This window comes from Balearica regulorum, chromosome 1, assembly GCF_011004875.1.
Source record: "Balearica regulorum gibbericeps isolate bBalReg1 chromosome 1, bBalReg1.pri, whole genome shotgun sequence".
Taxonomy (NCBI): Eukaryota; Metazoa; Chordata; class Aves; order Gruiformes; family Gruidae; genus Balearica; species Balearica regulorum.
The window spans coordinates 1,317,490-1,328,977 of record NC_046184.1 but is presented as its reverse complement, the minus strand read 5'-3'; the positions used below and the strand labels follow the sequence as shown (position 1 = coordinate 1,328,977).

Here is an 11,488-nt window from a genome sequence, read left to right as displayed (position 1 = left end):
CCTGCCCGCAGCCCAGCCTCGCCCCAGGCCTTTGGGGTCCCCAGCGCCCCGGGGTCCCCACGCTGTTGCCCCCGTTTAAGGGAGGAAAGGGGGTGCGGAGGAGGGGTCCCCAGGGAGGGGGCTTCTGCCCAGACCCCCCCCCCCGCTGCCAGTGGGTACCTGCCCGGGCGAGGAGGGGAGCCAGGGCCCAGAGCGCCACGGTGGGGCCCAGCACCATCCTGCCGGCATTCGGACCCGCCACCTGGGCGGCACCCCGAGAAGGCGGTCACGGCACCGACACCAGTGGGTCACCCCGAAAACAGCCCCCCAACGCTGAGGGAGGGGACCCCTGGGAACACCCACCCGGGGTGGGCAGGGAGCAGCGGGCAGGACAGGCAGGGCTGGGCAGGGCCAGGCAGGGCACAGCTGGGGAAGGCAGGAGCTGGGGGCTATAGGGCAGGGGCTGGGGCAGCTATGGGGCAGGGTGCGCAGTGCCTATAGGGCAGGGTCCGCAGGATCTATGGGGCAGGGGCTGGGGCAGCTATAGGGCAGGGTCCGCTGTGCCTATAGGGCAGGGTCCGCAGGATCTATGGGGCAGGGGCTGGGGCAGCTATGGGGCAGGGTCTGCAGTGCCTATGGGGCAGGGTCCGCAGGGTCTATGGGGCAGGGGCTGGGGCAGCTATGGGGCAGGGTCCGCAGGGTCTATGGGGCAGGGGCTGGGGCAGCTATGGGGCAGGGTCCGCAGGGTCTATGGGGCAGGGGCTGGGGCAGCTATGGGGCAGGGTCCGCAGGGTCTATGGGGCAGGCGCTGGGGCAGCTATGGGGCAGGGGCCGCAGGGTCTATGGGGCAGGCGCTGGGGCAGCTATGGGGCAGGGGCCGCAGGGTCTATGGGGCAGGGGCTGGGGCAGCTATGGGGCAGGGGCCGCAGGGTCTATGGGGCAGGGGCCGCAGGGTCTATGGGGCAGGGGCTGGGGCAGCAGCCGCCGTTCCGCCGCCCCCCGGGATGCTCCGGGCCCCGGCAGCGCCCCTCGCCCCCGTTACCGCCCGGGGAAGTGGGGGGGGGGGGGGAGGGCACCCCCCGCCCAGCCCCGCGCCCCTCACCGTGGCGTCCCGGCTGCCGCCCGCCCGCCGGTGCCGCGCCGAGACCCCGGGAACCGCCCTGGTGGCCACGCCCACCGGCCACGCCCCCGGCCACGCCCCCGGCCACGCCCCCGCCTCGCGCTGCGCTGGGGGCACCGGAGGGAGCGGCGGGGGCGGGGCCCGGCCAGATGTGAGTCAGTCGGCCAGATGTGCTGCTGCCAAACCCAGCTGTGCCCCATTTGTCCAGCTGTGCTCCCTCCAGCTGTGCCCCATCCATCCAGCTGTGCCCCCTCCGTCCAGCTGTGCCCCAAATCCGCCCAGCTGTGCCCCCTCCAGCTGTCCCCCCTCCATCCAGCTGTGCCCCCTCCGTCCAGCTGTGCCCCAAATCCGCCCAGCTGTGCCCCCTCCAGCTGTGCCCCCTCCGTCCAGCTGTGTCCCCTCCAGCTGTGCCCCACTTGTCCAGCTGTGCCCCATCCAGCTGTGCCCCATCCGTCCAGCTGTGCCCCCTCTGTCCAGCTGTGCCCCCTCCGTCCAGCTGTGCCCCAAATCCATCCAGCTGTGCCCCAAATCCATCCAGCTGTGCTCCATCCAGCTGTGCCCCATTTGTCCAGCTGTGCCCCCTCCATCCAGCTGTGCCCCAAATCCGTCCAGCTGTGCTCCATCCAGCTGTGCCCCATCAGTCCAGCTGTGCCCCTCCACCCAGCTGTGCCCCATCCAGCTGTGCCCCCTCCATCCAGCTGTGCCCCCTCCATCCAGCTGTGCCCCAAATCCGTCCAGCTGTGCTCCATCCAGCTGTGCCCCATCAGTCCAGCTGTGCCCCTCCACCCAGCTGTGCCCCATCCAGCTGTGCCCCCTCCATCCAGCTGTGCCCCTTCCACCCAGCTGTGCCCCCTCCATCCAGCTGTGCCCCATCCACCCAGCTGTGCCCCGTCCAGCTGTGCCCAGCTGTGCCCACCCATGGGTGCAGCCCCCCCACGCGGGGTCTCGGGGCACACACTGCGGGGGGGGGGGGGGAGGGGGGGCCCAGGACCCCCCCCAGAGCCGGGGACCCCCCCCCCCCCCGCGCTGCCCCGCAGGGGAGAAGCGCCAGCTCTTCGTTAGCGCTAACGAGGGCGACGGGGCAGGGCAGGAGGTGACGGGGTGTCCCCACGGCCCCGGGGGGGGGGGCTCGGGACTCCGTGTGACACGAGGACACGCGGGGCTGGGGGGGGGGGGGGGGGGAGCTCCCGTCTCACCCCACCGCGAAAAACCCCAAATACGTTTAAAATAGCAAAACCTGCGTAGTGCGTGCGCGGGCACCACACGCAGAGCAGACGCTTCTACCGGTTTACGTTCCCCCCCAAATATCAACAAATTCTGTCACTTCACAGCACCCAAAGGGCTGTCGGGTTATTTGTTCTGTCTTATACAAACCATGGAAGGGAATAAAAGCATCGAATAAATTAGAATAAAGTAATAGAACAGAACAAGAATTTTGTCTCTCTCTCTCTCTCCCGACCTACTACCAGTCACTACAAAATTACCACTAGGAAAGCGAATGCGTGTGCGTATATAAAATGCTACGGGTATTAGTAACTACTACTAGTAGTAGTGGCGGTAATGATACAGAGTAAGAGCAATGATGCAGATTGCTCGTAGTAATCACTCGTAGTAATCTGTCATTTCTCTATTACAGCTCACCATGCAGGAGTAAAGCACGAGCAGGAGTTACTACAAACTTACTACCAGAAAAGTAAATATAGAAGGAACATCGCCGGCTAGTCCACGTTACCGCAGGTGAAGCAACCAGGGCACGTAGGATTAACGACTCCCATGGACGCATCTAACGCTGCGTTGAATTTTGAGGTGCCACCACCATTTTGAGGTGCCATCATCGTTTTGGGGTGTCTCTGCCGTTTTGGGGTGTCACCACCTTTTTGAGATGCTGGCTTCCGCTCTCCCAGCTGGCCGGTTCGTTGTCACGGTGTCTCTGCTCTGTCCTCGTCAAGGATGTGCCCGGCTCCTGGTTGTGTTGGTTGAGGATGCTCCAGGTGCCCAGGCCAGCGGGAATCCTCCTCGGATGGTGGTTTTCCATGGGTCGCCTTTACGGCAGCTCCAACACTCCATCCCTCGGTCTACAGGTGCTCGAGGGCCACCAGGAGTGAGACCACAGCGTCCATGTGGGTCACCAGGAGTGAGACCACGGTGTCCATGTGGGTCACCAGGAGTGAGACCACAGCATCCATGTGGGTCACCAGGAGTGAGACCACAGCATCCATGTGGGTCACCAGAACTGAGACCACAGCGTCCATGGGGTCACCAGAACTGAGACCACAGCGTCCATGTGGGTCACCAGGAGTGAGACCACAGCGTCCATGTGGGTCACCAGGAGTGAGACCACAGCGTCCATGGGGTCACCAGGAGTGAGATCACGGTGTCCTTTGGGTCACCAGGACAGAGACCACACCATCCCTCTGGCCTCCTGATGCTTGAAGTGGAGGAGACCTGTCCACATCATGCCCAATGCTGTTGTGACTGCTGAGGGTCGTTAATTTTCGTTAATTAAGACACGAGGGTACCGCCCCCATCACTATAAGAGCGATCCGATACAAGCCGTACCCCGAGCCCCACCACGCCAACAGCTAGAAGGAGACTTCACGTCACTAAACCACGCCGTGCCCGTGCTCCCAGGTCTGGTGGCCAACACCGTGGCCGCGTGTCAACTGGTGTCAGCGGCAGCCCCCGAGCGGGGATGGCTCCTGGTGACGGGTACAGACCGGCCGCTGAGTGGCGTTTACGTGGTGTTCGATTCGGTCAGATTCGTTAGCGGAAAACCAAGGAGTGGTGTTGATTAGCACGCAAACATCTCCAGGTTGGAAGAGAGTCTCTGCGCTTGTCACGTACAAGGTGATGGTTGTGCTGGAAGTTAAATCTTAAATTTTGGGATTGAAACAGAGAGGGATCAAGAAGCGCCGTGGTGCAGGCACCTGCCCACCATGGGGAAGGATCTGGTAGGCCTTGGTGCCACCAAGCCAGCGTCACCCAGGTGTTGAAGATGGTGGGCCACCAGCTTTGCTTGGAGTCGTCACAGTGTTGGCCAAGCCAATGCCGTGGGTTGGAAGAGCGATTGAATGTCGTTAAGGACGTAACTGGAATGACCGAAAGGGGTTGTGATCTCTACAGGCAGATACGTCTTCTGGGCCACGCCTGTCCCAATCATCGTTAGTGCTCAGCCAACCGTTACTCCGTAAACTGGGGAAAATTAGGGCCGATTGAATTATCGTACCTTTGGCAATTTGTAATCAACGCCCCGTGTCAGATGCCGGAGTGGCAGATTACCAGAAATATCATCATTTGTAATTGGGGGGTAATTATCAGAGGTCCATGAGGTGTCCAGGTGAGGATCATCAGGAGCTGGTGCTCGTTTGTCCCATTTACGTTGGGTGTGATTGCAACGCCGAGTGTAATTACCAGGGCTCCTCTCCCCCGCCCAGGCTGAATTTGTGCCCTGGGGCATCCTAACGTTTCCAAAGGCCGCAGGGGATGATTTGGGGTGCTGGGCAGTAATTACCCCAAACGAGGTTGATACCGGGATGCTTTGGGGGCAGGTTCTGCTGACCCGCGTTCGACATCTAACGGTGGTGAAGCAACCCAACGACCCGATTCGTTAGCCACCAGAGAAATCGCGTTCGTAAATTGAATGATGCGAGTGCCGGCCCATCTCTGGGAGAAGGGAACGAGCATTATTGTCGTTACTAGACGTGACCTAATCATTACACAGTAACGATGACGAGAGGGAAAGGAAATTAAAGGCGTTTTCCCCCCAAAGCCCTGCTTAGCCTGGTGCTCCTGGTTGCCCACACGTTGGGTTTGACTCCGGGCTCATTGCCAAACAAGCGATGGGGGTGAGGAATAAGGGCGGACCAAGGATCCAGGGAAGACGCGAGATGTTCCTTTCCCTGATGGTTGACCACCTTCCACGTGGAGCTTCAAAGAGGTGTTTGGAAGGAGAACGGTCTTATTGCAGATGATTAACCCAGACAGTTCGTCCAACAGACAACTGATGATCATCATCTATACTCGAAGTTGAGGTCACGCCATGGTTGCCATCAAAAGCTTTCCAGATTGGACAATGAAGACCAGCCACAGTCTACCAGTTGCCTGCAGCAGTGACCACACCATCAAGGTGACGTTGCCACCTGTGATACGGGCAGGAGCTGGTCGAGGTTTGGGACTTACTGGCCTGAGCGCCAAGTCGTGGTTGAGTTTTAAGAAGCTCATTCAGGAAAACCATCGGGCTGGGGATGATGAGGGATGTGGAAGATCCACCAAATTCCTTGAGCTTCAGTCCATCTCCGTACATCGTTATTTTTGAGTGGGATCCATTGTCTGCTGGTGTGCAAACGATGGGCCTGATCTCAACGTGACGGATTTCACAGGAGCTCGAGGGCGTGGGTGGCCCATACCTAAACCACCGCCAATCTCTAGCCCCGTTAAAGTCCATTCCCATTTCTCGGGAGCATATTTTATAAAATTGACTTGCCACGAGGACCACAAGTATCTCCCATCCCTCAGGCTGTCCTAGGCGGGCACGTAGGCAGCCCACCATCACGCCATTGGAGGTGGGGAGGGTGAGTGCGTTGCGTGGGAGATCAACATCAAAGCTTTCGAGGTCCTTCGGACAAGGGATCTGCTCGGTGATTCCACCTGGATCCCCGATCCGTGCCCTAGACCTGCGTCATCAGACTAAGCCTTCGTGTCCCAGGTGGCCCCTTGGCCCAGTCACGGTGTGCCATGAGTATCTTCTGGGTTGCGCTGGGCTGTGGGACTCCCTGGGGAGCAGGAGCGGACTCTCCCCATCTTCCAAGGATGGGGAACGGGGTGCCTATTTTGAGGGTGCATCTCCAGCAATGGGTCCGGTAGCCAACAGGGAAGGAGCCAGTAGAAGTTCATCCCATGGTGACCACCACAACGGGGAACCTTGCCACCTCGAGGTTGACCCAAACCATACGGAAACTCATTGGGCTTTCTTGGGAGCTCGTTGCCGAAATCCCTGTTGGCATCGCCCTTCTGCGAGTCCCCTACCTGGGCTGAAGGGATCTCCATGAATCTTTGGGCCGTGGCCTGGGAGTTGCAGGAGCTCCTTCTCATCGAAGGGTTGACCTCTGCTTGGGTTGAGGTGTGGGAGGGAATACGTCACCTGCCACAAAATCAAACCGTTTGGTTGGGTTTCAAGGGATGAAGGCCCTCCTCCCTTCCTGACGGGCTGGGCTGTGGTTACACCTTCTGCAGACCTTATCGGAGGAACCTCCTCCCGTTAAAATGCCGTCTAGACGTTGCTACACCATCACCGCCCCGGTTCCAGTGGGATTTGTTGGGTTTACGGACAGGGGAGTTACGCGGGGAATGAGTTTGCTGGGTAACACCCCACCGTCCTCCATCCTACGGGCAGGGGGGCTCCGGGGCCGACATGACCTCACGTGCGTGCGTCACTTTTGGGCACGGCCTGTGACAGAAAGGCGGCAGATTTTACGGTATCCACGCTGGATATATACGTGGATTATACAATAACCGGCACGTATCCCGTACGGCCTGTCCCAAACCCTGTTTCTCCAGGAGACCCCACGGACGGCTCCGGTTTGGGTCTCGTTCTGAGCCGTCGGGGTCTTTTTTGGGCCAGACCCCTCAGTTTTACCAGCGGGGGCCCCGGTCTCACCCCCAGAGTTGGTATTTGTACCAAATTCGTACCAAATTTGGGGTTGGATCAGCCCTGCGGCCGTGTTCGGAGCCGGAGTGCGGGACCGGAGGAGCGCGGCTCGTGGTGGGTCCCCGATGGGATATTGGGGTCTGGATGTGACCCCCTCCCATCGACGCAGCCGGCCGGGGCAGAGGAGGGAGCAGGAGAAGGAGCAGCACCCCCCGTCCGGGGCGTCTCGCAGGGCAGCGGGGTAAAGCGGAGCCGAAGCCCCTTCCCCCGGGGCTCGGGGTCGCATCCTGCCCGCGGCGTGAAGGCAGGGAGCGGGGCAGGGAGAAGCCCCGGGTGCTGTGCCGCTGCCCCGCAGGTTCGCTGCTCCTCCCAGTACCAGAGAGGGGTCAAAAAAAGGTCCGGATTAACCCAAAGGGACCCCGGCCGGTGGAATATCCCGGTGTTCCGGCCGTGGAAGGTGCCGGAGCTCTGCGCACGGGTGGGAGAGATCGCGCTCAGCACCACCCGAGCATCCTGCCACGCTCCTGTCTTCTTCCACGGGGTCCGTCCCACCCCCAGGTCTCGTTATCTCCCCCCAGTTTGTGGTGGGCCGAGGGCTCCGGGGGGTAAATCCCGTGGGGCGGCCCCTCTCCGAAATAACAAAACCCCCAGAAGGCTCCGTGGGGCTGCGGGCGTGGAACGCAGGATGGTGCTGAGCTATCCCATGGGATGGGGGGACACGGGGACCCCAGGGGCCGGAACGGAGGTGGGAAGGGGGAGTGGGATTGGGGAGCGGGGGGAATAACGGGGGCACGCTGGGCCGGGGTAAGGGAATGGGGCGATGGGACCCCCGTGGGGTGGGGTGGGGGGACTGGGGGGGCGATGGGACACCAGTGGGGTGGGGGGACTGGGGGGGCAAGGGGACCCCCATGGGGTGGGGTGGGGGGACTGGGGGGGCGATGGGACACCAGTGGGGTGGGTGGGGGGACTGGGGGGGTGATGGAACCCCCATGGGGTGGGGTGGGGGGACTGGGGGGGCGATGGGACACCAGTGGGGTGGGTGGGGGGACTGGGGGGGTGATGGAACCCCCATGGGGTGGGGTGGGGGGACTGGGGGGGTGATGGGACACCAGTGAGGATGGGCCTGTGGGGGTGATGGGACCCCCGTGGGGTGGGGTGGGGGGACTGGGGGGGCAAGGGGACCCCCATGGGGTGGAGTGGTGGAACTGGGGGGGGGAACGGGACCCCCGTGGGGTGGTGGAACTGGGGGGGCGATGGGACACCAGTGGGGTGGGGGGACTGGGGGGGCGATGGGACCCCCGTGGCGTGGGGGGACTGGGGGGGCGATGGGACCCCCATGGGGTGGGGTGGTGGGATCCCAGTGGGGATGGGCCTGTGGGACTGGGGGTGATGGGACCCCCGTGGGGTGGGGGGAGCCGGTGGGACCGGGGGGGCAACGGGACCCCCGTGGGGATGGGCCTGTGGGACCGGGGGGGGGTGATGGACCCCAGTGCGGGTGGCGGTGGCACCGGGGGGGGCCCATGATGAGACCCCCGTGGGCCGGGCCGGTGGCACCGGGGCGGGGGGGCGATGCGGACCGGGGTGACTGGTCCCAGCACGCCCAGGGCACCAGGACCGGGGCGGACGGTTACCGGGCCCGGGGGGGTGTGGCGGCCCCCCCCGGCCGGGCTACCGGACCAGCTGAGGGCGATGGGCCCGGGGGGGGGGGGCTCGGGGGGGCCCGGGGGGGCCCGGGGGCTCCTTCCCGCCGCGGCGGGCGCGTCCCTTCCGCGTGGGGCCGGGCACACCCGGGCCGCTTTGCCCGTCGCACCCCCGGAAACCCCAGCGGAACCGTTCCGGGCGGGATTAGCGACACCGTTTGAAACCAAGCGAGAGGTCGTTGGGCCGAACCGAACCGAACCGAAGCGAGCCGGTTTAAAGCGGAGCCAGTGCGGAACGAAACGTGAGCGGGACGGAACGGGAGGAGTCGGAAAGGAAAGAAGAGGAACGGAAGGAAGCGGAACGCGCGTGTCGGTGGCCGCGTGTTTCCGGGGGGGACCCGCCGTGAGGTTGCACCAACCCGTCCCGGTACCGGAGCGCGCAGGGCGAGGAGATGGCGGCGGGCGGCAGCGGCGGGCGGCGCTGAGGGGGCGGCGGCGGAGCGGCCATGGAGGGCGGCGGGGGCAAACCCAGCCTGCAGGTGGTTTATCAAGCCGTGCAGGCGCTTTACCACGACCCCGATCCCAGCGGCAAGGAACGGGCGAGCTGCTGGCTGGGCGAGCTCCAGCGATCGGTGAGGCCTGATGGGGAACGGGGCGATGGAACGGGACGGGATGGGGGGGGGGGGGGGCGGCGGCCGCCGCCTTCGGGCCCGCCGTAGGCCGGGTGACTCTCCTCCGCCCTACCCCTCCCCCGGAGTCCGGCCGCGCCTCCTCGGTACCCGGTACCCGGCGGGGAGGCCCAGCTCCGCCGCGGGCCGCTCCCCGGGGCTCCATCCGGAGCGGGGCAGGGGGGTGCTGAGGTAACGCCGCCCTCCCAGCGGCTTTGGGGAGCCCCGGGCCCGGCCTTTGTCAGCTCCCTCCGCGGTTTTTCTTTTTTTAATAACAGGAAAGACGGGCTGACGTGTTTGGCACAGCCCTCGCGGCGGCTGGGAAGGAGGAAGCGACTCCGGGAGGTGTTGGGGGGAAAAAATTTGGGGCTCACCCCGACCTTCTCCTGCCGCCCGAGGTGAGGGAGCCGGAGGGGAGGCATCGCCCTCCCGGCCCGGTGCCCGCGGGAGAGGCCGAAGGCGTCGGAGGGGATCGGTGACGGAGCCGAAGCTCCGTTCCCCCTCTCCGGAGGCTGTGAGCCACGGATGGCGAGCTCCTTCCCCCCAGACTTGAGCTGTAAGACTAAATTTGGGGGGCAGTGGGTGTTTTCTGGCCTCACACTGTCTTGGTGGAAACGGGTTTGTTCCCTCTCGGTGGTGGGGCTGGGGTGACTTCGTTTTCTCTCCTCCCCAAGGCCCGTCGTTTCTTCTCGTCTTTTCTACCGGTGCCCTTTGTGGCACCGTGGTACGCGCTTTCCCTCCTCTGCTCTTCCCCCAAAATCTTTGGGGGTCACCGATGCTCTCCTAGGAGAAGCCCAATTAATTTTATCTCGCGTGCCGTGACTTCTGGAGGACGAAGTCTCCCGTCCCCCCTCACCGCTCTGGTTATCTCCAAGCCTGAATCCTGCGGAGGAGCCGAGAGTTCCCCCGCTCGGCTCCCTCAGCGCCCTCCCGACCTCCGTCAGCTTCCCACTGGCTGGTAAATCTTTAGACCATTTGTTACCACAAACTCATATTACTTCCCCCTTTTTTTTTCCCCCTCAATTTATTTGAGTACGCCGCGCCAAGTTACATCCCCGATTACCCCGAGAGTTCGCAGCAGCGTTTCTTTCCGCAGCTCTCCCGCTAAGCGAGGAAAAGCCCATCAGTCGTGCGCGTGTGTATTTAGACAGCCACCTTCCTCGTTTGCCCCCCTGGGACGGGGACCTCACCCTTTAAAAAACACCTTGGGGAGAATTTGGGTTCCGCGACGGGGCTCAACGCCGATTGGCGGCGGGTCTGAGCCCGCGGCGGTTCTTTGGCGGGTCTGAGCGCCGCCGGCTGCGGTTGTGCCCGTATGAAGATCTCGTTTCAGTCAAAAGACGAGGCTGATTATTTCAGGGATGATTCCTGTTCCAGAAACAGCCCCAAACCTGCGGTGACAGCAGCGGACGCTCGGGGTTTGCTGGGTGAGGCCCCCCCGCGAGGCCAGGAACAGTCCCAGGACTCCGCTTCTGTGCTGTATTAGAGGAGTTAACGATGCCGTAATTAACGCGGGGTAGATAATCATTTTGTAACGTACTTAGAGGAGTTTCTGGTCAGCCTTTGGGGCAGAGTGGAGAATCGGGGGTGGGTGAGGGATGCGGCAGGATGAAGAAGATGGATTTCCCCCGAACGGGAGGCCGAAGGTGGTTCCTCTGCGTTAGAGCTCTGCGGGCTGCGCTCTGGCTGCCCACGCTTGGTACAAACTACCCCGTGGAAAGGAGACCTTGAAGGATTTCGGGCTTATTTTTATTTTTTTAATACCCCGACCACCCGTAAGGCTGGGATCTCTCTGCCTGCGCAGAGCCGTGGGGTTTGTTTTGCTGCGCTGTGCTTTCTGTGGGCTCTTATCTGTGTCGCCCAGGTTGTTTTTAATATAAACCACAGATGCCCTGACGTGGCTTTAGCCTTTGTGTTTCTCCGAGGCGTCTCTGCGCTGCTCCCCTCGGCTGGCTCTGGCTGTCGCAGGGTCTCCCGTGGCTGAGCAGAGAGTTTCTCTGCGCGGCTCCTTTTGTCCGGCCGTGCAGATAAGTGCGAGTGAAGCACCTCAGCTCTCGTACCAGAAAACAAAGGGGATCCCTTTGCTTTTCAGGGAGGAATCTCTCTCTCCTATCTCTTCTCAAGAGAAACGCCTTCAGAAATCCCCTTCCAGCTCTGCGCTGGCTCTGTTGTACTTGCAAGGGTGTTTTAAATGTGAGCGGCGAGCTAGCTCGCCTCCAGCTTAACAGCATTTCTACTTCTCGCTTTTGATTTGTGCTTATTTAGCCTGATCCTTCCACAGATTTATTTACCGGGTCTAAGGATTCATTCCGGTTATTTTCCAGACCTTTGGGTGCTCTGGGTGCGCAGCCTGATTTCATTCAGCGTGTTCAGCTTATTTAAACTACCCTTTACTGAGTTTAATTCAAATTTCAGGCGCAAAACGGAGGAAGGG

The 11,488-nt window shown here is 62.4% G+C and overlaps 2 protein-coding genes across 4 annotated transcripts in view; one reads left to right on the top strand and one right to left on the bottom strand.

Moving 5' to 3' along the window:
* Nucleotides 1-2,931, bottom strand: part of LOC142600021 (uncharacterized) — a 6,351-nt gene extending 3,420 nt beyond the window's left edge. The window contains exons 1-3 of the mRNA XM_075742825.1: nucleotides 2,832-2,931; nucleotides 1,082-1,206; nucleotides 160-241 (exon numbers count right to left, since the gene is read on the bottom strand). Coding sequence (XP_075598940.1) covers nucleotides 160-241; nucleotides 1,082-1,206; nucleotides 2,832-2,931 — 307 coding nt within the window. The remainder of the gene's footprint in view (nucleotides 1-159; nucleotides 242-1,081; nucleotides 1,207-2,831) is intronic.
* Nucleotides 2,932-8,772: 5,841 nt separating this feature from the next.
* Nucleotides 8,773-11,488, top strand: part of TNPO3 (transportin 3) — a 35,469-nt gene continuing 32,753 nt past the window's right edge. For 2 of the 3 annotated variants that reach the window (XM_075748966.1, XM_075749053.1), the window contains exon 1: nucleotides 8,793-9,018. In XM_075748966.1, coding sequence (XP_075605081.1) covers nucleotides 8,893-9,018 — 126 coding nt within the window. In that variant the 5' untranslated portion in view covers nucleotides 8,793-8,892. Of the gene's footprint in view, nucleotides 9,019-11,488 lie in introns of all 3 variants that reach the window. The other variant, XM_075748885.1, reaches the window with a different exon arrangement.